Genomic DNA, 23,847 nt, shown 5'->3' on the forward strand with positions numbered 1-23,847 from the left:
GGAGTTTGTACGTTCTCCCCGTGACCTGCGTGGGTTGTCTCCGGGATTTCCAGTTTCTTCCCACATTCCAAAGACGTATAGGTTTGTAGGCTAATTGGCTTTGGTAAAATTGTAATTGTCTCTAGTGTGTGGGATAGTGTTGGTGCGTGGAGATCGCCGGTCGGTTCGGAGTCTGTTTCCGCGTTGTATCGCTGAGATTGTTAAGGGCTTGGAAACGCTAGAGGCAGGAAACATGTTCCCGATGTTGGGGGAGTCCAGAACCGGGGGCCACAGTTTAAGAATAAGGGGTAAGCCATTTAGAACGGAGACGAGGAAACACTTTTTCACACAGAGAGTTGTGAGTCTGTGGAATTCTCTGCCTCAGAGGGCGGTGGAGGCCGGTTCTCTGGATCCTTTCAAGAGAGAGCTAGATAGGGCTCTTAAAGATAGGGGGATATGGGGAGAAGGCAGGAACGGGGTACTGATTGTGGATGATCAGCCATGATCACATTGAATGGCGGTGCTGGCTCGAAGGGCCGAATGGCCTACTCCTGCACCTATTGTCTATTGTGTAATCATGTAGAGTGTTAATGCCACTGACTGGACAGCACACAACAAAATAGCTCGTCGCAGAACCTCAATACATGTGACAATAAACAAAACTTCTTGAAAGTGTTTCAGGAAAGCAGAGGTTTAGTCCAAATGCGCTAGGATAGGTTTTTTATTGGAATAACAGCTTCAGGTTTAAAGGATCAGGTGAGGCAAGTATGTTTAAACTGGGCAACTGTAGAAGTAGAGGTGATCAGTCACAATGTTCAGAGTCACAGCACACAGGGGGCATCCAGACTGCCTGCTTCACACCCACCAACCCTCACTCCCTCCTCCTCAGTCTCCACCCCTCTGTCTCCCCCCTTCCCCATTTCCTCCTCCATGCTTTGTCTCCTCTCTGCATCTCCCCCTCTGTCTCTCCCCCTTCCTCACTGTTCCCCCCAGCTTTATTCCCTCTTCTCTCTCCCCCCCTCTGTTTCTCTCTCCCCCCCATCCCTCTCTCCATCTTCATCCCACTCTGTATCCCTCTTCCCCCTGTCACCCCCCCTTCCCGTCTCTCCCTGCTTTGTCTCTCCCACCTTTCCTCCCCTCCTCTGCATCTCTCCCCCCTCCGCACCTCCATGTACTCTCTGTATTCCCCCTGTCACTACCTCTGCCTCCTCCCCCCCATTCTCTCTCTCTAGTTTCCCCCATCTCTCCCCCCACGCTCTGCCTCTCCCCCTCCTTCCCTACTATAACGTTAGTACCTCCACCAATGTAAAGTACTTTGGCCAACGAGAGTTGTTTTTTAAATGTGCTATAGAAATAAAAGTGACTTGACTTGACTCTTAGGTGCTGTCAGTGTGGAGTTTGCACGTTCTCCCTGTCACCGGGTGCTCCGGTTTCCTCCCATATGCCAGAGGCGTGCTGGGTTTGTAGGTTAATGGGCCCTCTGTAAATTGCCCCTAGTGTGTAGGGAGTGGATGAGAGAGTGGGATAGAACGAGTGTGAAGGGCCTGCTTCTATGCTGTATCTGTGAACCAAGCAGACTCAGGAGTCCCTGTGATGAGGGGAGATGGGACAGAGGCGGGGTGGAGAGAGAAGAGGGGGCGAGCTCTGGTGGAAGGGGACAGAGGGGGCAGGAGGGGTGATGGTACTGGAGGCAGGGGATCGGAGTCACGCACAGCAGCAGGGGGCAAGGAGTGGGGGGGGGGGGGGAAGGGTCAGGCCGCACCGCGCCCGGGGACAGCATGTCCGTGGAGGGGTGAATGGCCTGTTAGTGTGTGGTGGGGTGTGCGCTAGGCACTGTGGCCCCCGCGGGCCGCATCCCAGCTGGCAGGGTAGCTGTGGGGGGGCCCGGATCTGGAGGCGCCGTAGCCACCGGGCCGGCCCCGGGGCTGGGAGACACTTCCCAGACGACGGTAGATCTCCTCGTCTGGAACCGCCATGCTGTTGGTGTCAAATCCCAGCTCTCTGGCCACAAACTCCCGGAAATCCACCAGCTGAAAAAACACAGCACACACTCACTTAGTCCCAGCACAGAACGGTACAGCACTGGTACAGGCCCTTCGGCCCACACTCACTTAACCCCAGCACAGAACGGTACTGCACTGGTCTGTACAGGCCCTTCGGCCCACATTCACTTAGCCCCAGCACAGAACGGTACTGCACTGGTCTGTACAGGCCCTTCGGCCCACATTCACTTAGCCCCAGCACAGAACGGTACTGCACTGGTCTGTACAGGCCCTTCGGCCCACATTCACTTAGCCCCAGCACAGAACGGTACTGCACTGGTCTGTACAGGCCCTTCGGCCCACATTCTCTGTCAGAGCACAGATCGGTACAGCACTGGTACAGGCCCTGCGGCCCACATTCTCTGTCAGACCAGACTGTGATTGGGAAATGTTTCTACACCCTGGAATACACTGCATGGAGCAAATAAACAGGCCCTTCAGCCCTGAATCCATGCTAACCAACGTTACAAAGGTGCTGGAGTAACTCAGCGGGTCAGGCAGCATCTCTGAAGAAAAAGGATGAGTGACGTTTCGGGTCGGGACCATTTTTAGGGTCTGTAGAAGGGTCCCGACCTGAAACGTTGTGAATCCATGTTCTCCACAGATTCTGCCTGACCCGCTGAGTTACTCCAGCACTCTGTGTCTATCTTTGGTATAAACCATCATCTGCAGTTCCTTGTTCCTACTTGATGACTAAATAAACTAATCTTCTGATTGACCCACCCTCTAAACCTCTGCAACAGTTCACTATGTTTGGGGGTGTGATCCATCATGTGTCTACACCATGCCGAAGGCTCTAATATCCTGAGCTTTAGCATATTTTGCATTATCCAAAAACACTCTTGGATTCCCAGAGACGTAAGAAAGTGCAGATGATGGAATCTTGAGCAGAAGGCACTCAGAAGGGTCAGGCAGCATCCGTGGAGGAGGGAATGGACAGACGACATTCCGGGTCTGGATCCTTCTGCACACATTCTTCATCACCTCATTCTTCTGTCTGAAGAAGGGGCCCGATCCGAAACATCGTGCGTCCATTTAAGTTTAGGTTTATTGTTGTCACATGTACCGAAATATAGAGAAAAGCTTTGTTTTGCATGCTATCCACACGTTAGATGCCCAATCAGGTCAAACTCAAGTCCAATAGGGGAAGATACAGAGTGCAGAATATAGTTCTCAGCATTGTAGCGCATCAGTTCCACAGACAAAGTCCAATGTCCACAATGGGGTAGAGGTGAATCGGACAGTACCCTAGCTTATGGAAGGACCGTTCAGAAGCCTGATAACAGAGGGGAAGAAGCTGTTCCTGAGTCTGGTGGTGCGCACTTTCAAGCTTCTGTACCTTCTGCCGGATGGGAGCGGGGAGGTATTATCCGATCTGATTGGATAGCATGCACAACAAAGTTTTTCACTGTACCTCGGTACAGGTGACAATAATAAACCTAATCCTATATTTCCCTCGTTAGCCGGAGGGCGGTGAATCTGTGGAATTCATTGCCTAAAGGGCCTGTCCCACTTGGCGATTTTTTTGGCGACATATCGACACTCGAAAACCACTGCGCGTCATACGTCATCACGCCACGTCACACCGCGACGTTTCGTGGACCTGATACGTCAGTTAATGATGCCGGCAGATGCCGAAGAAAATCACCAAATGGGACAGGCCCTTTAGATGGCTGTGAAGGCCAGGTCATTGGGTATTTTTAAAGCAGAGATTGACAGATTCTTGATTACTTCGGGTGTCAGGGGTTACGTGGAGAAGGCAGGAGAATGGGGTTGAGAATGAGAGATAGGGCAGCCACGATTGAAAAGCGTAGAGTAGACTCAATGGCCGAATGGCCTATTTCTGCTCCCACTACATGAACTTATGCTGCCTGGTCCACTGAGTACCTCTGGCTGTGTGTGTGTGTGTGTGTGTGTGTGTGTGTGTGTGTGTGTGTGTGTGTGTGTGTGTCTGTGTGTGTGTGTGTGTGTGTGCGTGTGTGCGTGTGTGTTTGGGGCTGTGACGGGAGTGGGATTAGTGGACGAGTCTGTTGCAGGTGAACAGCCAGACCCCGTGCTTGCCTCTCACACACAGGGCAGCGCAGGAGATCATGACTACGGGTGCTGTCTGTAAGGAGTTTGCACGTTCTCACCATGACCTGTGTTTCCTCCCAAACTCTAAAGACATGCAGGCTTGAAGGTTCATTGGCTTTGCTAAAAGTGTAAATTGTCCCTTGTGTTTGGAATAGTACCAGTGTGCGGGGATCGCTGGCAGGCCTGAGCTCAGTAGGCTGAAGGTTCACAACTTCATGTTATAGAAGCAGAATGAGGCCATTCGGCCCCTCAAGTCTACTCCACCATTCAATCATGGCCAATCTATTATTCCCTCTGAACCCCATTCTCCTGCCCTCCACATATTAAGAATAAGGGGTAAGCCATTTAGAACGGAGATGAGGAAACACTTTTTCTCACAGAGAGCGGTGAGTCTGTGGAATTCTCTGCCTCAGAGGGCGGTGGAGGCAGGTTCTCTGGATGCTTTCAAGAGATAGCTAGATAGGGCTCTTAAAAATAGCGGAGTCAGGGGATATGGGCAGAAGGCAGGAACGGGGTATTGATTGTGGATGATCAGCCATGATCACATTGAATGGCGGTGCTGGCTCGAAGGGCCGAATGGCCTACTCCTGCACCTATTGTCTATTGTCTATAACTCCTGACACCCGTACTAATCAAGAATGTAACTGTCTCTGCCTTAAAAATACCCATTGATGGCCTCCACACCCTTCTGTGGCAATGAATTTGCTGTATCTCTCTAATCGGTAATGTTTTAATATTAATGTTTAATGTTTTATGTGTCATTCCTAACTGTCAGTGTATGTCATGTTGTCACTTGTGGGCGGAGCACCAAGGCAAATTCCTTGTATGTGAATACATCTGTAGCACCCACCTGCCTCTCTCTCCGGGCCACCTCCTCCAGGGCACCCTTGGTGGAGCGGAGCTCGTTGCTGAGGGCTTGGTGCAGATGCTGCGCCCTTGCCCCGCTCTCCCAGGCCCCATCCTCCGCCCGGCCCAGCTCGGAGGCCAGCGTCACCACCTTGCGCGCCGCCTTCTCCTTGATGGCCTCCGCCTTCTCCAGCGACTCGCTCAGCCTGTCGATGGTCCTGGCCTGCTCCTGGCACTTTGCCTTGGGACAGGTGCAGCATTGGAACATTGGGAGTCACACAGGCCTTTCCGCCCAGCTCGTGCACGCCGACCAACATGCCCCATCCACACTAGTCCCACCTGCCCACGTTTGGCCAGTGGATTCCCTGCACCTGAACCTCCTACAATCGATCCCTCCACCCCAAATCCCCCAACCCCATCTCAACAGATCCCTTGTACTGATCTCTCCGCAACAGATTCCCTATATATTAGATACCCACACTAGATCCCTCCACACTAGATTCCCAGCACCCAGATCCCTCTGCACCAGATCCCAAGTGGTAAATCTCAGCACCAGATCCCTCCACACCAGATCTCTCTGCCGCCCGATCCCTACACCAGATCCCCATATATTAGATCACCTTGCCAGATCCCTATACCAAATCCCTTCACAGGGTACTCCTCCCCACCAGATCCCCCACACTAGATCCCTTACGCAGGGTCGGCACAAGATTCCAACACCAGATCCCGTCAACCAGATCCCTTCAACCAGACCCCCGCACTAGATCCCTTCATGCCAAGCCCCACAGCACAGGATCCCCATACACTAGATCCCGTACACAGGATCAACACAAGATTCCAACACCAGATCCCTTCAACCAGGTCCCTTCAACCAGACCCCCGCGCTCGATCCCTTCACGGCAAGCCCCATCACACTGGACCCCCATACACTAGATCTCGTACACAGAATCAAGATCCCCACAACAGATCCCCACACCAGATCTCCTCCACCAGATCCCCTTCACCAGATCTCCTCCACCAGATCCCCTCCACCAGGTCCCCTCCACCAGATGGCCCACAGGGGACCCCCTGCCCGTCCAGCTTGCCCCTTACCCGCAGTGCGTTGACCGCCTCTGCCTTCTCCCGCAGCCCGCGGTTGCTGCTCTTCACCAGGTCGAGCTCCCCCTGCAGCTTGTCGGCCGTGTGCTGGAGCTGTGCCAGGGCTGCGTGCTGCTCCCCGCGGCCAGTACTCTCCAGCGCGCTCAGCTTGCCGCTCAGGAGCTGGACGTGCCGCTTGCTGCCGGCCAGCTTCTCCCTCTGAGACGTCAGCTGCCGATGAGAGGTGGGGGGGGGAGGGGGGGGGGGGGTGAGACAGAGAAACCAGGGCACCCATTGCATCGGGCGTAGATACAACACAGAACCAGAGGGCTGCACCGTGGTGCAGTGGTGGAGTTGCTGCCTTACAGCATCGGGGCTTGGTTGGGCAACTTGAGCGCCCTGGAGAGGAAAAGACTACAAAAAGTAGTAAACACTGCCCAGTCCATCATCGGCTCTGACCTCCCTTCCATCGAGGGGATCTATCGCAGTTGCTGCCTCAAAAAGGCTGGCAGCATCATCAAGGACCCACACCATCCTGGCCACACACTCATCTCCCCGCTGCCTTCAGGCAGAAGGTACAGGAGCCTGAAGACTGCAACGACCAGGTTCAGGAATAGCTACTTCCCCACAGCCATCAGGCTATTAAACTCGGCTCAGACAAAACTCTGAATATTAATAGCCAATAATCTGTTTATCTGCACTTTATCTGTTTAATTATTCATGTGTGTATATATTTATGCAATGGTATATGGATTTAGAAGATTGAGGGGGGATCTTATAGAAATTTACAAAATTCTTAAGGCGTTGGACAGGCTAGATGCAGGAAGATTGTTCCCGATGTTGGGGAAGTCCAGAACAAGGGGTCACAGCTTAAGGATAAAGGGGAAATATTTTAGGACTAAGATGAGAAAAACATTTTTCACACAGAGAGTGGTGAATCTCTGGAACTCTCTGCCACAGAATGTAGTTGAGGCCAGTTCATTGGCTATATTTAAGAAGGAGTTAGATGTGGCCCTTGTGGCTAAAGGGATCAGGGGGTATGGAGAGAAGGCAGGTACAGGATACTGAGTTGGATGATCAGCCATGATCATATTGAATGGCGGTGCAGGCTCGAAGGGCCGAATGGCCTACTCCTGCACCTATTTTCTTTGTTTGTATGTTTCTATGTTTCCCTCCCCCACACTCATCGTCCAACCAGTTCCACTGCTGCTATTCCTGTATCCCTTCATTATCACCTCTAACCCAGCCAACAGTGGCCCATATGGGCTCCATCTTTCATGTTGTAAAGAACAGGAATAGAATTAGGCCATTCGGCCCATCAATTCTACTCCGCCATTCAATCATGGCTGATCTAATCTCTCCCTCCTAACCCCATTCTCCTGCCTTCTCCCCATAACTCCCCATCTGACACCCGTACTAATCAAGAATCTATCTATCTTTGCCTTAAAAATATCCTCTGACTTGGTCTCCACAGCCTTCTGTGGCAAAGAATTCCACAGATTCACCACCCTCTGACAAAAGAAATTTCTCCTCATCTCCTTCCTAAAAGAATGTCCTTTAATTCTGAGGCTGTGACCTCTAGTCCTAGACTCTCCCACTAGTGGAAACATCCTCTCCACATCCACTCTATCCAAGCCTTTCACTATTCTGTATGTTTCAATGAGGTCCCCCCTAATTCTTCTAAACTCCAGTGAGTACAGGCCCAGTGCCGACAAACGCTCATCACAGGTTAACCTGTTCATTCCTGGGATCATTCTTGTAAACCTCCTCTGGACCCTCTCCAGAGCCAGCACATCCTTCCTCAGATATGGTGCCCAAAATTGCTCACAATATTCCACATGCGGCCTGACCAGCACCTTATAGAGCCTCAGCATTACATCCCTGTTGTTGTATACAAGCCCTCGTGAAATAAATGCTAGCATTCTCTCTCTCCCTCTCTCCGGGCTGCCCCGTCGACCCGTCCTTGCGGCATTGAGTTTGCTTTCTTTACTACCGATTCAACTTGCAGATTAACTTTTTGGGAATCCTGCACCAGCACTCCCAAGTCCCTTTGCACCTCCGATTTCTGGATTCTCTCCCCATTCCTTGGTCATCTGTTGCCGGCCCTGCTTTGTTCTGGTCTTTTCCTGCCCCCAGTTCCTCTCCCCTCTACCTTCAGTCTGAAGAAAGGTCCCAAACTGAAATGTCTCCCATCCTTTTTCTCCAGAGATGCTGCCTGACCTGCTGAGTTACTCCAGAACAGTACAGGTACAGGCCATTCGCTCCATAGTGTCCGTGTTGAACACAATGCCAAGATCACCCCTTATCTGCCTTCTATAGAAACATATAAAATTATAAAAGGACTGGACAAGCTAGATGCAGGAAAAATGTTCCCAATGTTGGGCGAGTCCAGAACCAGGGGCCACAGACTTAGAATAAAGGGGAAACCTGTAAACCTCCTCTGGACCCTCTCTAGAGCCAGCACATCCTTACTCAGATATGGGGCCCAAAATTGCTCACACTATTCCACATGTGGGCTGACCGGCCGGCGCCTTATAGGTCCCTTTGCACCTATGATTTCTAGATTCTTATCCTATTTATGATGTATTGTGACATATGATGAAAGAGTGAAAGAATGGATTGACTGGACGTATTCACTGGAATTTAGAAGGATGAGAGGGGATCTTATAGAAACATATAACATCCTTAAGGTTACTGGACAGGCTAGATGCAAGAAAAATGTTCTCGAAGTTGGAGTCATCCAGAACCAGGGGTCACAGTTTAAGAATAAGGGGTAGGCCATTTGGGACTGAGATGAGGAAAAACATTTTCACCCAGAGAGTTGTGAATCTGTGGAATTCTCTGCCACAGAAGGTAGTGGAGGACAATTTACTGTATGTATTCAAGAGAGAGTTAGATTTAGCTCTTAGGGCTAACGTGATATGGGGAGAAAGCAGGAACGGGGTACTGATTTAGGATGATCAGCCATGATCATATTGAATGGTGGTGCTGGCTCGAAGGGCCGAATGGCCTACTCCTGCACCTGTTGTCTATTGTCTATTGGATCGTAGAGATAAACAGCAAGGAAATCGCCACTTCAACCCCGTTCCTGCCTTCTCCCCATATCCCCTGACTCTGCTATTTTTAAGAGCCCTATCTAGCTCTCTCTTGAAAGCATCCAGAGAACCTGCCTCCACCGCCCTCTGAGGCAGAGAATTCCACAGACTCACCACTCTCTGTGAGAAAAAGTGTTTCCTCTTCTCCTTTCTAAATGGCTTACCCCTTATCCCTTGATCCAGCATCATGGACGCTGGTCAACAACAGCACTGATGTATGCTGTTGACCTGAATCTAACAGCCTTAACCCAGTCCTATGTAAGGGTACACCTGACCAGAATATGTACAGAAACCCAAGTCGGGAGACCTTTTACAGTAATCTTCCCATCAATTACTCAGATGCAGTGATATTTTCCCTCTAGAGTCAACACCGCATATTGAATGTCACATCTCCAGATGTCACACCGCGTGTAGCATTGGAGAGGGGATTAACTGAGCAATCCCATCCTCTCCTCCATTGTAAATACCAAATTCTGTACTGTGGCTGAGAGAGGATGGGTTCACATCACAAATAGTGAAAGGCCTGGATGCAGTGGATGTGGAGAAGATGCTTCCAATAGCACCAGAAGCCACAGCCTCAGAATAAAAGGAGGTGCCTTTAGAAAGGAGATGAGGAGAACTTTCTTTAGTCAGTTAGTGGTGAATCTGCGGAATACATTGCCACAGAAGGCTGTGGAGGTCAAGTCAATGGATATTTTTAAGGTGGAGATTCAAGATTCAAGATAGTTTATTGTCATGTGTCCCTGATAGGACAATGAAATTCTTGCTTTGCTTCAGCACAACAGAATATAGAAGGCATGAATACAGAACAGATCAGTGTGTCCATATACCATTGTATAAATATATATACCACATGAATAAATAAAACAGATAAAGTGCAAATAAACTGATAATGGGCTATTAATGTTCAGATAGATAGATTCTTGATTATTACGGGTGCTAGGGTTATGGGGACAAGGCAGGAGAATGGGGTTGAGAGAGGAAAGATAGATCAGCCATGATTGAATTGTAGAGTAGACTTGATGGGCCGAATGGCCTAATTCCACTGCTACAACTTATGGACTTGTCAACATCAGAAGTACTTCTGTGTGATCAACACAGACCAAAGCTGTATAAGGATTTGGAGTGATATGAAGAAATGGAGACATTATTGTTAAAAGTACTCCATGTTCTTGTCTAACAAAGTGCTTGTTAAGGGGGAAATTGAAGCTTATTAGGGTCTCCAGCATATCTAAGTGATCACCTGTTCAGTGCCTGCGAGCCGTACAAAGTGAGTTTAATCTGCTGCAGTGCTTCAGCCTACGTACTCTGCAACGGAACCTTACAAGTCTGTCAAACACAGAACAATACAGCACAGGAGCAGGCCTTTGGGCCCATCGTGTCCGTGCTGGCAATGCCTCCATCCAAGACCACAAGATATTGCAGCAAATTGTGGCCGCAACCCAGACCGTCACACAAACCAACCTCCCTTCCATTGACTTCCATCTACACCTCACGCTGCCCCGGCAAGGCCAGCAGCATAATCAAGGACGAGTCACACCCTGGCCACTCCCTCTTCTCCCCTCTCCCATCAGGCAAAAGGTACAGAAGTGTGAAAACACACGCCTCCAGATTCAGGAACAGTTTCTTCCCAGCTGTTATCAGGCAACTGAATCATCCTACCACAACCAGAGAGCAGCCCTGAACTACTATCTACCTCTTTGGTGACCCTCGGACTATCCTTGATCGGACTTTGCTGGCTTTACCTTGCACTAAGCGTTATTCCCTTATCATGTATCAAAACACAATAGACAATAGACAATAGGTGCAGGAGTAGGCCATTCGGCCCTTCGAGCCAGCACCGCCATTCAATGTGATCATGGCTGATCATCCCCAATCAGTAATAATAATAATAATAATAAATTTTATTTATGGGCGCCTTTCAAGAGTCTCAAGGACACCTTACAAAAATTTAGCAGGTAGAGGAAAAACATGTAAGGGGAATGAAATATATAGTAGAGACATTACTAGTACACAAAGTAAAGACAGAATTCAATACAAAACACAATATGAGGCAATTAATGCACATATGAAAAGGGTGGGGGACGTGGGGCTAAGGATAGGCAGAGGTGAAGAGATGGGTCTTGAGGCGGGACTGGAAGATGGTGAGGGACACGGAATTGCGGATCAGTTGGGGGAGGGAGTTCCAGAGCCTGGGAGCTGCCCTGGAGAAGGCTCTGTCCCCAAAACTGCGGAGGTTGGACTTGTGGATGGAGAGGAGACCGTTTCTGCCTTCTCCCCATATCCCCTGACTCCACTATCTTTAAGAGCTCTATCTTGAAAGTATCCAGAGAACACTGTAAATGGCTCGATTGTAATCATGTATTGTCTTTCTGCTTTCAAGAGAGAGCTAGATAGGGCTCTTGGTTAGCACGCAACAAAAGCTTTTCACTGTACCTCGGTACACGTGACAATAAACTAAACTAACTAACAATTGGTTCACTGGATGATGCACAATGGCTGGGTGCCCTGAAGCAGCCCAGGGCTCAACTGGACCGGTCTCCGCTCCATCAAACATAGACTGGACTTTGACAACGTGCTAAAACCTGGTCTCTGTGGACTATTTCTGTACACTTTGCTAATCAGGGATTGTGCTTATGTGTGGCAATACTTTACTGGACTGTTGGCAAGAGAACTTCACTGTGTGTTTGCACATGTGACTATTGTCCACTGACCACTGCCCATCTGTCTGAGGAGAAGGCAGCAGGATAATGGGGTTGAGAGGGAAAGATAGATCAGCCATGATTGAATGGTGGAGTAGACTTGATGGGCCGAATGGCCTAATTCTGCTCCTTTTAATTCAGTTTGGTTTAGAGATACAGCACGGAAAACAGGCCATATGGTCCACCAAGTCCGCGCCGACCAGCGAACCCCACACACTAACACTGCCATCATTGATGAACTTATGAACTATGCCTTCATGTGATTCATTCACTCAACAGGTCAGGCAGCATCTCTGGAGAGCATGGATAGGTAACATTTTGGGTCGGGACCCTTCTTCAGACTGGATGTAGGGGTGGGGTGGGGGAAGGGGGAAGAGAGGAGGTGTGTCCTGTGGTCCTGTGACTAGTGATGTGCCTCGGGGTTCGGTGCTGGGCCCATTACTGTTTGTCATCTACATCAGTGATTTGGATGAGAACATACAGGACAAGATTGGCAAGTTTGTGGTTTTGAAGATAGTGAAGATGGTTGTGAACGATTGCAGCAGGATCTGGATCGATTGGCTAGGTGGGCTGAGGAATGGTTGCTGGAATTCACTGTGATCAGCCATGATCACAGTGAATGGCGGTGCTGGCTCAAAGGGCCGAAAGGCCTACTCCTGGACCTATTGTCTATTGTCTATAATTTAATACAGAGAAGTGTGAGGTGTATATTGGGACGTCTAACAAGGGCAGGGCCTACACAGCGAATGGTAGGCCTCTGGGTAGTGTTGTAGAGCAGAGGGATCTAGGAGTACAGGTACATGGTTCATTGAAGGTCGAATCGCAGGTAGATAAGGTGGTCATAAAGGCTTTGGCACATTGGCCTTCATCAGTCAGAGTATTGAGTATAGAGGTTGGGAGGTCATGTTGCAGTTGTATAAGATGTTGGTGAGGCCGCATTTAGAATATTGTGTTCAGTCCTGGGCACCATGTTATAGGAAAGATATCGTCAAGCTTGAAATGGTTCAGAGAAGATTTACGAGTATGTTGCCAGGACTAGAGGGTGTGAGCTATAGGGAGAGGTTGAGTAGTCTGGGTCTCTATTCCTTGGAGTGCAGGAGGATGAGGGGTGATCTTATAGAGATGTATAAAATCATGAGAGGAATAGATCGGGTAGAAACAGAGTCTCTTGCCCAGAGTAGGGGACCAGAGGACATAGGTTCAAGGTGAAGGGGAAAAGATTTAATAGGAATCTGAGGGGTAACTTTTTCACACAAAGGGTGGTGGGTGTATGGAACAAGCTGCCAGAGGAGGTAGTTGAGGCTGGGATCCCAACGTTTAAGAAACAGTTAGACAGGTACATGGATAGGACAGGTTTGGAGGGATATGGACCAAGCACAGGCATGTGGGACTAGTGTAGCTGGGACATGTTGGCGGTGTGGGCAAGTTGGGCGGAAGGGCTTGTTTCCACACTGTATCACTCAATTACTCTATGAAGGGCAGGACAAAGCCTGGCAGGTATGAGGTGAACACAGCTATCACCTACACACACCAGGCACTCACCAATCTGTGTGTAAAAATTTGCCACACGCATCTCCTTTTAACTTTACCCCTCGCACTGTAAAGACATGCCGTTTTGTCATAGAGCTATACAGCATGGAAACAGACTCTTCGGCCCAACCTGTCTATGCTGACCAAGATGCCTCATCTAAGCTAGTCACATTCGCCCACATTTGGTCCATATCCCTCTAAAACCTTTCCTATCCATGTACTTGTCCAAATGTCTGTCATAGTTAGACACAAAATGCTGGAGTAACTCAGCGGGACAGGCAGCATCTCTGGAGAGAAGGAATGGGTGATGTTTCGGGTCGAGACCCTTCTTCAGACTGATGTCAGGGGAGTGGGCGGGACAGAGATAGAATGGAGTCAGAGGCAGTGAGACGTGGGAGAACTGGGAAGGGGGAGGGGATGGAGAGAGAGGGAAAGCAAGGGCTACTTGAAGTTAGAGAAGTCAATGTTCAAGCCGCTGGGGTGTAAGCTATCATAGTCCCTGCCTCAACTAGCTCCTCTGGCAGCTCGCTCCATATACCCACCACCCTTTGTGTTTTTACTAAGTAAACAACCTCTCTCATTGTCCAAGGTTCCCAAACCTTACTATCCATGTGTTTACACAGAACATAGAACAGTACAGCACAGGAACAGGCCCTTCGGCCCATAATGTCCGTGCCAATCATAATGCCAAGACCAACTCTTATCTTCCTACACGTGATCCATATCCCTCCATTCTCTGCACATCTATGAGCCTATTAAAAGGTTTTTTTTCCTCAAAGGATCATGTTGGTCCTGAATTCCTAAATGACTCCAACATGTCCCATTGCTTGAGTCCATCCTTTGCTTTCATTGACAGAGACTTTCTTCACGATACCCTTGCTGCAAACTGACTCGTGCTGAGGTCAACAGGAGATAAGAGTCACAAGGTCAAAAGTGATAAGAGTAGAATTAGGCCATTCGGCCCATCAAGTCTACTGCTCCATTCAATCATGGCTGATCTATCTTTCCCTCTCAACCACATTCTCCTGCCTTGTCCCCCCCATAACCCCTAGCACCCGTAATAATCAAGAATCTATCAATCTCCATCTTAAAAATATCCATTGACTTGGCCTTCACAGCCTTCTGTGGCAAAGAATTCCACAGATTCACCACCCTCTGACTAAAAAAATTGCTCCTCATCTCCTTCCTAAAAGAACATCCTTTAACTTTGAGGCTCTGACCTCTGGTCCTAGACTCTCCCACTAGTGGAAACATCCTCTCCACATCCACTCTATCCAGGCCTTTCACTATTCTGTATGTTTCAATGAGGTCCCCTCATTCTTCTAAACTCCAGCGAGTACAGGCCCAGTGCCGACAAATGCTCATCATATGTTAACCCACTCATTCCTGGGATCATTCCTGTAAACCTCCTCTGGACCCTCTCCAGATCCGGCACATCCTTACTCAGATATGGGACACAGAACTGCTCACAATATTCCAAATGCGGCCTGACCAGCGCCTTATAGAGCCTCAGCATTACATCCCTGTTTTTGTATACAAGCCCTCGTGAAATAAATGCTAGCATTGAGTTTGCTTTATTTACTACCGATTCGACTTGCAGATTAACTTTTTGGGAATCCTGCACCAGCACTCCCAAGTCCCTTTGCACCTCCGATTTCTGGATTCTCTCCCCATTTAGAAAATAGTCTACACCTTTATTCCTGCTACCAAAATGCTTGACTCCACACTTTGTTCCACTTTATTCCATCTGCCACTTCTCTGCCCACTCTCCCAACCTGTCCAAGTCCTTCTGCAGAGTCCCTGCTTTCTCTACACTACCTGCCCCTCCACCTATTTTCGTTCCATCCGCAAACTTGGCCACAAAGCCTTCAATCCCCTCGTCCAAATCATTAATATACAACGTGAAGAGTAGCGGCCCCAGCACCGACCCCTGCGGAACTCCGCTGGTCACTGGCAGCCAACCAGTAAAAGCCCCCTTTATTGCCACTCTTTGTCTTCTGCCATCCAGCCAACCCGCTATCCACGCTAGTATCTGCCCTTTGATACCGTGGGCTCTCATCTTCCTTAGCAGCCTCACGTGTGGCACCTTATCAAAGGCTTTCTGAAAATCTAAGTAAACAACATCTACTGACTCCTTTGTCTGTCTTGCTATTTACTTCTTCAAAGAATTCCAGCAAATTTGTCAAGTAAGACCTCCCCTTCACAAAGCCGTGCTGACTTCCGCCTATTTTATCGTGAACTTCCCATTTCTCTGGCTTCCCACTAATCTTTCCTACGTTATACGCCTTCTCTTTCAGTTTTATACTATCCTTGACTTTTCTTGTCAGCCACGGTCACCTTTTTCTCCCCTTAGAATATTTCTTCCTCTTTGAAATTAAATGTCATGGAGTCCTAGAGCCATACAGCGTGGAAACAGGCCCTTTGGCCCAACTCGCTCACACCGACCCACATGCCCAACTATACCCTGCCAGGGTTTGAGCCATATCCCTCAAGTTTTTCAAGTATGTGTGTTTGTATATCTATATTACTAAAAATCTGATCTTGACCGCTTTTGGCCCACTGTGCTGCGATTTCCGAGAGAACGCCGCTACCTACAGCCGTAATTTTTGGCCACCTCACTCAGAGCCCCCCTCCGCCTTCCGGGACCGGAGGATTTTTCCCATCGATGAAAAATCTGAGAGATATTAATGGTTTTTTTTAAATTTCCATTCTCTCTGCTGCCCCCGCTGGCGGCATAGGAGAGGGACTATAAAACCAGGAAGTGTAGTGCCTCACTCAATCTCTGTCAGACCCAGGAAGCGAGAGGGCCACGGCTCTCTGAGCTTCGAATAACACTTAACGCACGTCTACTCCACGGTGAGTCCCCTCGACGCGGCTGTAAAGTGGCTGCAGCCCAATTGTTTGCCTCGCCTTTTTAAAAAGTTTATGTTCACAAAATGAATTTTGGTTGTCAGGTGGCTGCAGCTCAATTGTTTGCCTTGCCTTTTTAACAAGTTTGTGTTCACAAAATGAATTTTGGTTGTCAGGTGGCTGCAGCCCAATTGTTTGCCTTGGCTTGGCTTGGCTTTTAAAATCGTTGCAACAGTTGGATGCCAGCCCAAGAATCCATTCGGCCCACACTGTCTATACTAGCCCACTGGAAACCAGTACCTTCAGCCCGCAACACCCATACTAGCGCAACAGACAGCCCCCCCACTGGCGAGCAATATTGGAATTGGTGGAGAGGTGGAATTTTGCGTTGGAGACCAGCCCTCCCGTGTGATGCTGGGACCCAACGGGTCCCACTTAGTCTAGTATATATATATATATATATTAATATATGTGAGTATGTGTATATATACACACTGAACTTTTTGTTCTTCTCTCTCACTTTATCATATTATTTACAGTGTACTATGTTTACATATTCTGTTGTGCTGCAGCAAGTAAGAATGTCATTGTTCTATCTGGGACACATGACAATAAAACACTCTTGACTCTCTTGACCTATCCAAGAGGTACCTGTTAACATGTATTTTATATGTATAGGAGTAAAGAGGTTCTTCTGCAGTTGTATAGGGCTCTGGTGAGACCACATCTGGAGTATTGTGTACAGTTTTGGTCTCCTAATTTGAGGAAGGACATCCTTGTGCTTGAGGCAGTGCAGCGTAGGTTCACGAGTTTGATCCCTGGGATGGAGGGACGGTCATATGAGGAAAGATTGAAAAGACTAGGCTCGTATTCACTGGAGTTTAGAAGGATGAGGGGGATCTTATAGAAACATATAAAATTATATAAGGACTGGACAAGCTAGATGCAGGAAAAATGTTCCCAATGTTGGGCGAGCCCAGAACCAGGGGCCACGGTCTTAGAATAAAGGAGAGGCCATTTAAGACTGAGGTGAGAAAAAACTTTTTCACCCAGAGAGTTGTGAATTTGTGGAATTCCCTGCCACAGAGGGCAGCGGAAGCCAAGTCACTGGATGGATTTAAGAGAGAGTTAGATAGAGCTCTAGGGGCTAGTGGAATCCAGGGATAAGGGGAGAAGGCAGGCACGGGTTATTGATAGGGGACGATCAGCCATGATCACAATGAATGGCGGTGCTGGCTCGAAGGGCCGAATGGCCTCCTCCTGCACCTATTGTCTATGTTTCTATGTTGTGATAGTACGTGCCTCAACTACCTCCTCCGGCAGCTTGTTTCATGCACCCATCACAATTTGTGCAAAAAAAGTTGCCCCTCAGTTTCCTTATTAAATCCTTCCCCCCTCACCTTAAACCTATGTCCTCTGGTGCTTGATTCCCCGACCCTGCTAATGTGCGGGGATCACTGGTCGGCGCGGACTTGGTGGGCCTAAGGGCCTGTTTCTGCGCTGTACCAAACTAAACTAGACTAAACTAAACAGGGTGCCAAAGACTGAACACAATGCTCTGAATGTTGCCTCACCAATGTCACGTACAACTAAATGAATGAGACCAAAACACAGGTGATTCATGCACGTGGTGTGTGGCTGCTGTCAGAGGAACAGCACCGATAAACTGCTTCACACATACAGACTGTAGTATCGATTAAGAGTAAATCACCATCCAGATTGCAATCAAGCCGTCAATAGTTTACAGATACATGATAAAGGGAATGGTATTCCATGCAAGACAAAGACCAGTAAAGTCCCAGTAAAGATCGAGGCCGATGGGAGCTGTAGGAAGGAACTGCAGATGCTGGTTTACATCAAAGATGGGCACAAAGTGCCGGAGTAACTCAGCGGGACAGGCAGCATCTCTGGAGAGGAATGGATGATGTTTAAGGTCAAGACAAGTCAAGAGAGTTTTATTGTCATGTGTCCCAGAAAGGACAATGACATTCTTGCTTGCTGCAGCACAGCAGAGTATTGTAGGCACGAAGACCCTTCTCCAGACAGAGGGAGAAGGGAGAGGGAGACATAGAGATATGGAAGGGTAAGGCGTGATCAAAAGGGGTCAGGCCGATCGGGAATTACAAGGTTAATTCCCGGGATGACGGGACTGTCACATGCTGAGAGAATAGAGCAGCTGGGCTTGTACACTCTGGAGTTTAGAAACATATAAGATTGTTAAGGGCTTGGACACGTTAGAGGCAGGAAACATGTTCCCGATGTTGGGGGAGTCCAGAACCAGGGGCCACAGTTTAAGAATAAGGAGTAAGCCATTTAGAATGTAGATGAGGAAACACTTTTTCTCACAGAGAGTGGTGAGTCTGTGGAATTCTCTGCCTCAGGTGGACACAGGTTCTCTGGATGCTTTCAAGAGAGAGCTAGATAGGGCTCTTAAAGATAGCGGAGTCAGGGGATATGGGGAGAAGGCAGGAACGGGGTACTGATTGGGGATGATCAGCCATGATCATATTGAATGGCGGTGCTGGCTCGAAGGGCCAAATGGCCTACCCCTGCACCTATTTTCTATTGACTATTGGCTCTCTAGTTGGTGAGAGGATGGACAGCTCACCTTCTGTTGCAGCTTCTGCAGGGCCTCCTTGCTCTCGGTGGGCCTCTCCAGCTCGAGTTTGGCCAGGCTGCCAGCCCTGGAGATGAGCTGCTCGGCCTGGGTGTCGGGGTCATCTGTCCACAGGCCTCGCTCAACCCTCATCACCTCCGCCAGCTTGCCCAGGAACCTGGTGTGCTGGGGAACACAAAGCAAGTGTCTGACATCTCTCAATGGCAACAGGTAAAGGGTGAGGCAGGCAGAGAGAGGGGGGGGGGATGGGGGATGAGAGAGGGGTGGGGAGAGAGTGAGAAGTGGGGGAGAGAGTGGAGGGAGAGTGGGGGAGAGAGTGGAGAGAGGGTGGAGGAGAGAGTGGGGGAGAGTGGGGGAGGGAGTGGGGGAGAGTGGGGGAGAGTGGGGGAGAGTGGGGGAGAGGGTAGAGTGAGAGGGGGGGCGAGATGGGGGGAGGCGGGGGGAGGAGCGGGGGGAGGGGTGGGGTGAGAGAGGGGTGGGGAGGAGAGTGAGATGGGGGAGGCGGGGGGGGGGAGAGAGAGTGGGGGAGAGAGGGGGGAGAGAGTGGGTGAGAGATGGGGAGGAGAATGGGAGGGGTGGGGGAGGAGTGGGGGAGAGAATGGGGGAGCGGGGGGAGGGATTGAGGGGTAGGGGGTGGGGGAGAAGGGGGAGAGAGTGAGGGGGGGAGTGCGGGAGAGAGAGTGCGGGAGAGGGTGGGGAGGGTGGAGGGGGTGGGGAGAGAGCGGGAGGGGGGGAGGAGGCGGAGAGAGTGGGGAGAGTGGGGAGTGGGGGAAATGTTAATATCTGTCCAAATGCTGTTATAGTACCTGCCTCAATGATTTTCTCTGGCTGTGCATTCCACATCCTTACCACCCTCGGTGTGAAAAAGTTGCCTCTCAGGTTCCTGTTAAATCTTTAACCTCACACCTTAGGCCTTTGTCCTCTTGATTCACTTCCCCACGTAAAGGTCTCTGTGCATTCACCTTATCTATCCCCCCCCCCCCCAAATATTTTATGCACCTCTATAAGATCAATTCTTGTATGCCCAACCTCTCCTTATAGCTGAAGGGAGGGGAGGATGGAGATGGGGTAGGGGAGGGAGGGGGAAAAGTGTGGAGGGAGGGGGAGAGGGGTGGGGGGAGAGAGGGGAAAGAGTGGGGAGGGAGAGTGGGAGGGGGAGGGGTAGGGGCAGTCCATCTATTCCCCATTCCCTATCACCCCCAATCCTCTTTCTCTATTCCCACACACGTGATCACGCCCTTCGACACAGGCTGCGGGGGGGCTGGTGCAAAGGCATATGTAAATGAATCCATTCCGATTGGACATCTGTGAGCATTGGGCATTGTGGCATCACACGATGGAACGTTCACCAACATTCTATGGGTGAGAGCTGTTTTTTTTTTAACATTTTGAAATTTTTGGTGGGGGGGGGGGGTGAAGGATTTTATTGAAAATGTGTACATAAACACGACAAAATTTGATGAGGAGTGGATTTGTGAATGTAAAAGTGAAATCTCTACCGAAATGGAAAAAATCTCTTTTTTGGAACAAGGAATCAAAGGGCAAAAATCTAATCTGAAAAATATCTGAAAATGGAATCTGACACACACACACACACACACACACACACACACACACACACACACACACACACACACACACACACACACACACACACACACACACACACACACACACACACACACACACACACACACACACAGTTTTAATATATAGATAGATGCTGCATCTGCCACGCATCTGCCCACTCACTCAACCTACCCAGGTCACCCTGCAACCTCCTAACTGCTCCTAATTCCCTCTTCCAAATCATTAATATATACGGTAAACAGTTGCGCCCCCAACACCGAGCCTTGCGGCACTCCACTCGCCACTGCCTGCCATTCTGAAAAGGACCCGTTCACTCCTACTCTTTGCTTCCGGTCTGCCAACCAATTTTCTATCCATGTCAACACCCTACCCCCAATACCATGTGCTCTAATTTTAGTAACCAGTCTCCCGTGCGGGACCTTATCAAAGGCTTTCTGAAAGTCTAGATACACTACATCCACTGGCACCCCTTCATCCATTTTACTTGTCACATCCTCAATAAATTCCAGAAGATTAGTCAAGCATGATTTCCCTTTCATAAATCCATGTTGACTTGGACTAATCCTTTTACTGCTGTCCAAATGCCCCATTATTACCTCTTTAATAATTGACTCCAGCATCTTTCCCACCACCGGTCAGGCTAACTGGTCTGTAAATCCCCGTTTTTTCTCTCGCTCCTTTCTTGAAAAGTGGGATACCATTAGCTATCCTCCAATCCACAGGAACTGATCCTGAATCTATTGAACATTGGAAAATGATCACCAATGCGTCCACTATTTCTAGAGCCACCTCCCTGAGGGCCCTGGGATGCAGACCATCAGGCCCAGGGGATTTATCATCCTTCAGTCCCATTAGCCTACCCAATACTATTTCTCACCTAATGACAATTTCTTTCAGTTCCTCTACCCCCTTAGATCCTCTGTCCTCAGTACATCTGGGAGATTGTTTGTGTCTTCCTTGGTGAAGACAGATCCGAAGTACCTATTCAACTCTTCTGCCATTGCCTTGTTGCCCATAATAATTTCACCCGTGTCTGCCTTCAAGGGACCCACATTTGACTTTGCTACTCTTTTTCCCTTAACATATCTAAAGAAGCTTTTACTGTCCTTTTTTATATTCCTGGCCAGCTTCCCCTCGTACTTCATCTTTTCAGCCCATATTGCCCGTTTTGTTTCCTTCTGTTGTCCTATGAAAGTTTCCCAATCCTCCCAAGAGATAGGACCAGGTGATTATTATTTTTGTTATTGTTTGACCTCCAAAAACTGGGGGATAATAATACAGGCCATCCCCCCCCCCCTCAAAAAATGACGGGTATATATCCCCCCATGCCGACCCCCCCCCCCCACGGATCGACGCCTGTGCCTTCCACGGTACAGAAAATTTGACAAAAAATGTTAAAACGTGTTATTATTTCAAGTGCTGTTTTTTTTTTGTTTGTAGTTGGAAAAAGGGACAAGAAATAATCATAACATTTCCTGATCTTGCAAAGTCATACAAATTATGTTTTGCTCGGGGACAAAATCCGAGTATTTTGAAAGTATGCGTTCTCCTTTTGACATATATTTCATTTTGATTTGAATCATCAAACCATGACATTAATAAAGGGGTTATATGTTTGTGGAAATGTTACTTTTTTTAAAGTAAGACTTTCGAGAAATCTAAAATGCATTAGAAATATACATATACATGCACTGAGTCTCTTGCCCAGAGTAGGTGAATCGAGGACCAGAGGACAGATTTAAGGTGAATGGGAAAAGATTTCATAGGAATCTGAGGGGCAACTTTTTCACACACAAAGGGTGGTGGGTGTATGGAACAAGCTGCCAGAGGAGGTACTTGAGGCTGGGACTATCCTAACATTTAATAAACAGTTAGACTGATACATGGATAGGACAGGTTTGGAGGGAAATGGACCAAAAGCAGGTAGTGTAGCTGGGACATGTTGACGGGTGTGGGCAAGTTTGGCCGAAGGGCCTGTTTTCACACTGTATCACTATGACTACATTATACCTCCACCATGCATGAATGCTTCAAAATCAAGTATGGCCATATACTCAAGCATAGAAACATAGAAAGTAGGTGCAGGAATAGGCCATTCTGCCCTTCGGGCCAGCACTGCCATTCAATATAATCATGGCTGTTCATCTAAAATCAATACTCCTTTCCTGTTTTTTCCCCATATCCCTTGGTTTCGCTAGCCCCAAGAGCTAAATGTAAAGCCCCTGTCCCACTGTACGAGGTAATTCAAGAGTTCTCCAGAGTTTCCCCTGATTCGAACTCTGAGAATTACGGTATTGGCCATTCGTGGGTACTCGGGGCTCTCGTGGACATTTTTCACAAAATGTTGAAAAATCTTCACGAGTTTGGCGCATTTCCCGGGTACCTGCCGTTAGCGTTACGAGCCGCTAAGAGACGTTCCCGGTAAGTACATTCTGCGTACTTACCACAAGTCCGATTTATTTTTAAACTCGGGAGAAATCTTGATTTACCTCGCACAGTGGGACAGGGGCTTAACTCTCTCTTGAAAACATCCAGTGAATATATGTATATACAGTAACATTAGTGCAATTTTCGGGCCTCCACTGCCTTCTGTGGCAGAGAATTCCACAAATTCACAACTCTCTGGGTGAAGAAAGTTTGTCCTCATCTCAGTCCTACCCTTTTTTCTTAAACTGTGACCCCTGGTTCTGGACTCCCCCAACATCGGGAACATTTTTCCTGCAGTTACAGTAAGTGAAAATCTAGCAGGCAAGCAGGATGCCTTCTCCAACCACCCCCATTTGAAGGCCACTATCTTCCACCGCTTCTACCCAGTGCTTGGTACTTACTTCCAGCAGCCACTGGTTGTACTCCAGGATGCTCCGAGCCGCAGCCTGGTTCATGCCAGTCATCTGGGCGAATTCAGCACAGAGACTCTCACGGCAGCGGCGCAACGCGTCCGATGCCTCCGACGGCTCGGGACTCTTGCACTGAGGCTGCTCCATGGCCGGAGCTGCAGCGAATGGCAAACATTCGCCAGCCCCTGCTCCCCGTCCGCATCTGCCCCCGCCGCTGCTTCTGCTTCCATCCCTCCCTCTGCCCCGGCTCTCCAACACCCACGACCAGGTTGCTCAGAGCACAGCAGCGCCTCATCCAAAGCCGGGGACATTGAAACATATCTAGCCAAAAAAGTGGGGAGGCTACAGCCCCCCTGGTTCCGTGGCCCATGCACCACACATGCTGCCTGACCTGCTGCGTTACTCCAGCATTACTTTGTGATGAAGGCCAGCGTGTTGAAAGCCTTGCTCACCACCATGTCCACCTGTGAGTTCTGAGCATTGAGGAGAATCCAGGGACCTGGGGCTCGAGTGGAACTGAGGCAGAAGATTAGCCATGATCTCGGTTGACCTCCGCAGTGAGTAGCTTCGGAAGGCTGGGTGGCAACTCCGACTAATGTTTCTTATGCT

General features: G+C 49.1%; 1 protein-coding gene across 1 annotated transcript; it reads right to left on the reverse strand.

Moving 5' to 3' along the window:
- Positions 1-1,805: 1,805 nt before the first annotated feature.
- Positions 1,806-23,292, reverse strand: LOC116976628 (coiled-coil domain-containing protein 170-like). Its single transcript, XM_033026455.1, has 5 exons — positions 23,230-23,292; positions 18,803-18,976; positions 6,033-6,248; positions 4,945-5,181; positions 1,806-2,009 (listed from the first exon to the last, which is right to left on the reverse strand). Exons 1-5 carry the CDS (start codon positions 23,290-23,292, stop codon positions 1,806-1,808), a joined length of 894 nt encoding a protein of 297 aa, XP_032882346.1.
- Positions 23,293-23,847: the final 555 nt, after the last annotated feature.

This window comes from Amblyraja radiata, chromosome 9 (assembly GCF_010909765.2).
Source record: "Amblyraja radiata isolate CabotCenter1 chromosome 9, sAmbRad1.1.pri, whole genome shotgun sequence".
NCBI classification, from domain to species: domain Eukaryota; kingdom Metazoa; phylum Chordata; class Chondrichthyes; order Rajiformes; family Rajidae; genus Amblyraja; species Amblyraja radiata.

Coding starts and splice junctions, on each gene's coding strand:
- LOC116976628 (XM_033026455.1), bottom strand. CDS start 23,292: ATGACTGGCATGAACCAGGCTGCGGCTCGGAGCATCCTGGAGTACAAC. Junction 18,977..23,229: donor ACAACCAGTGGCTGCTGGAA/GTAAGTACCAAG, acceptor TGTGTTCCCCAG/CACACCAGGTTCCTGGGCAA. Junction 5,182..6,032: donor AGGCGGTCAACGCACTGCGG/GTAAGGGGCAAG, acceptor ACCTGTCCCAAG/GCAAAGTGCCAGGAGCAGGC.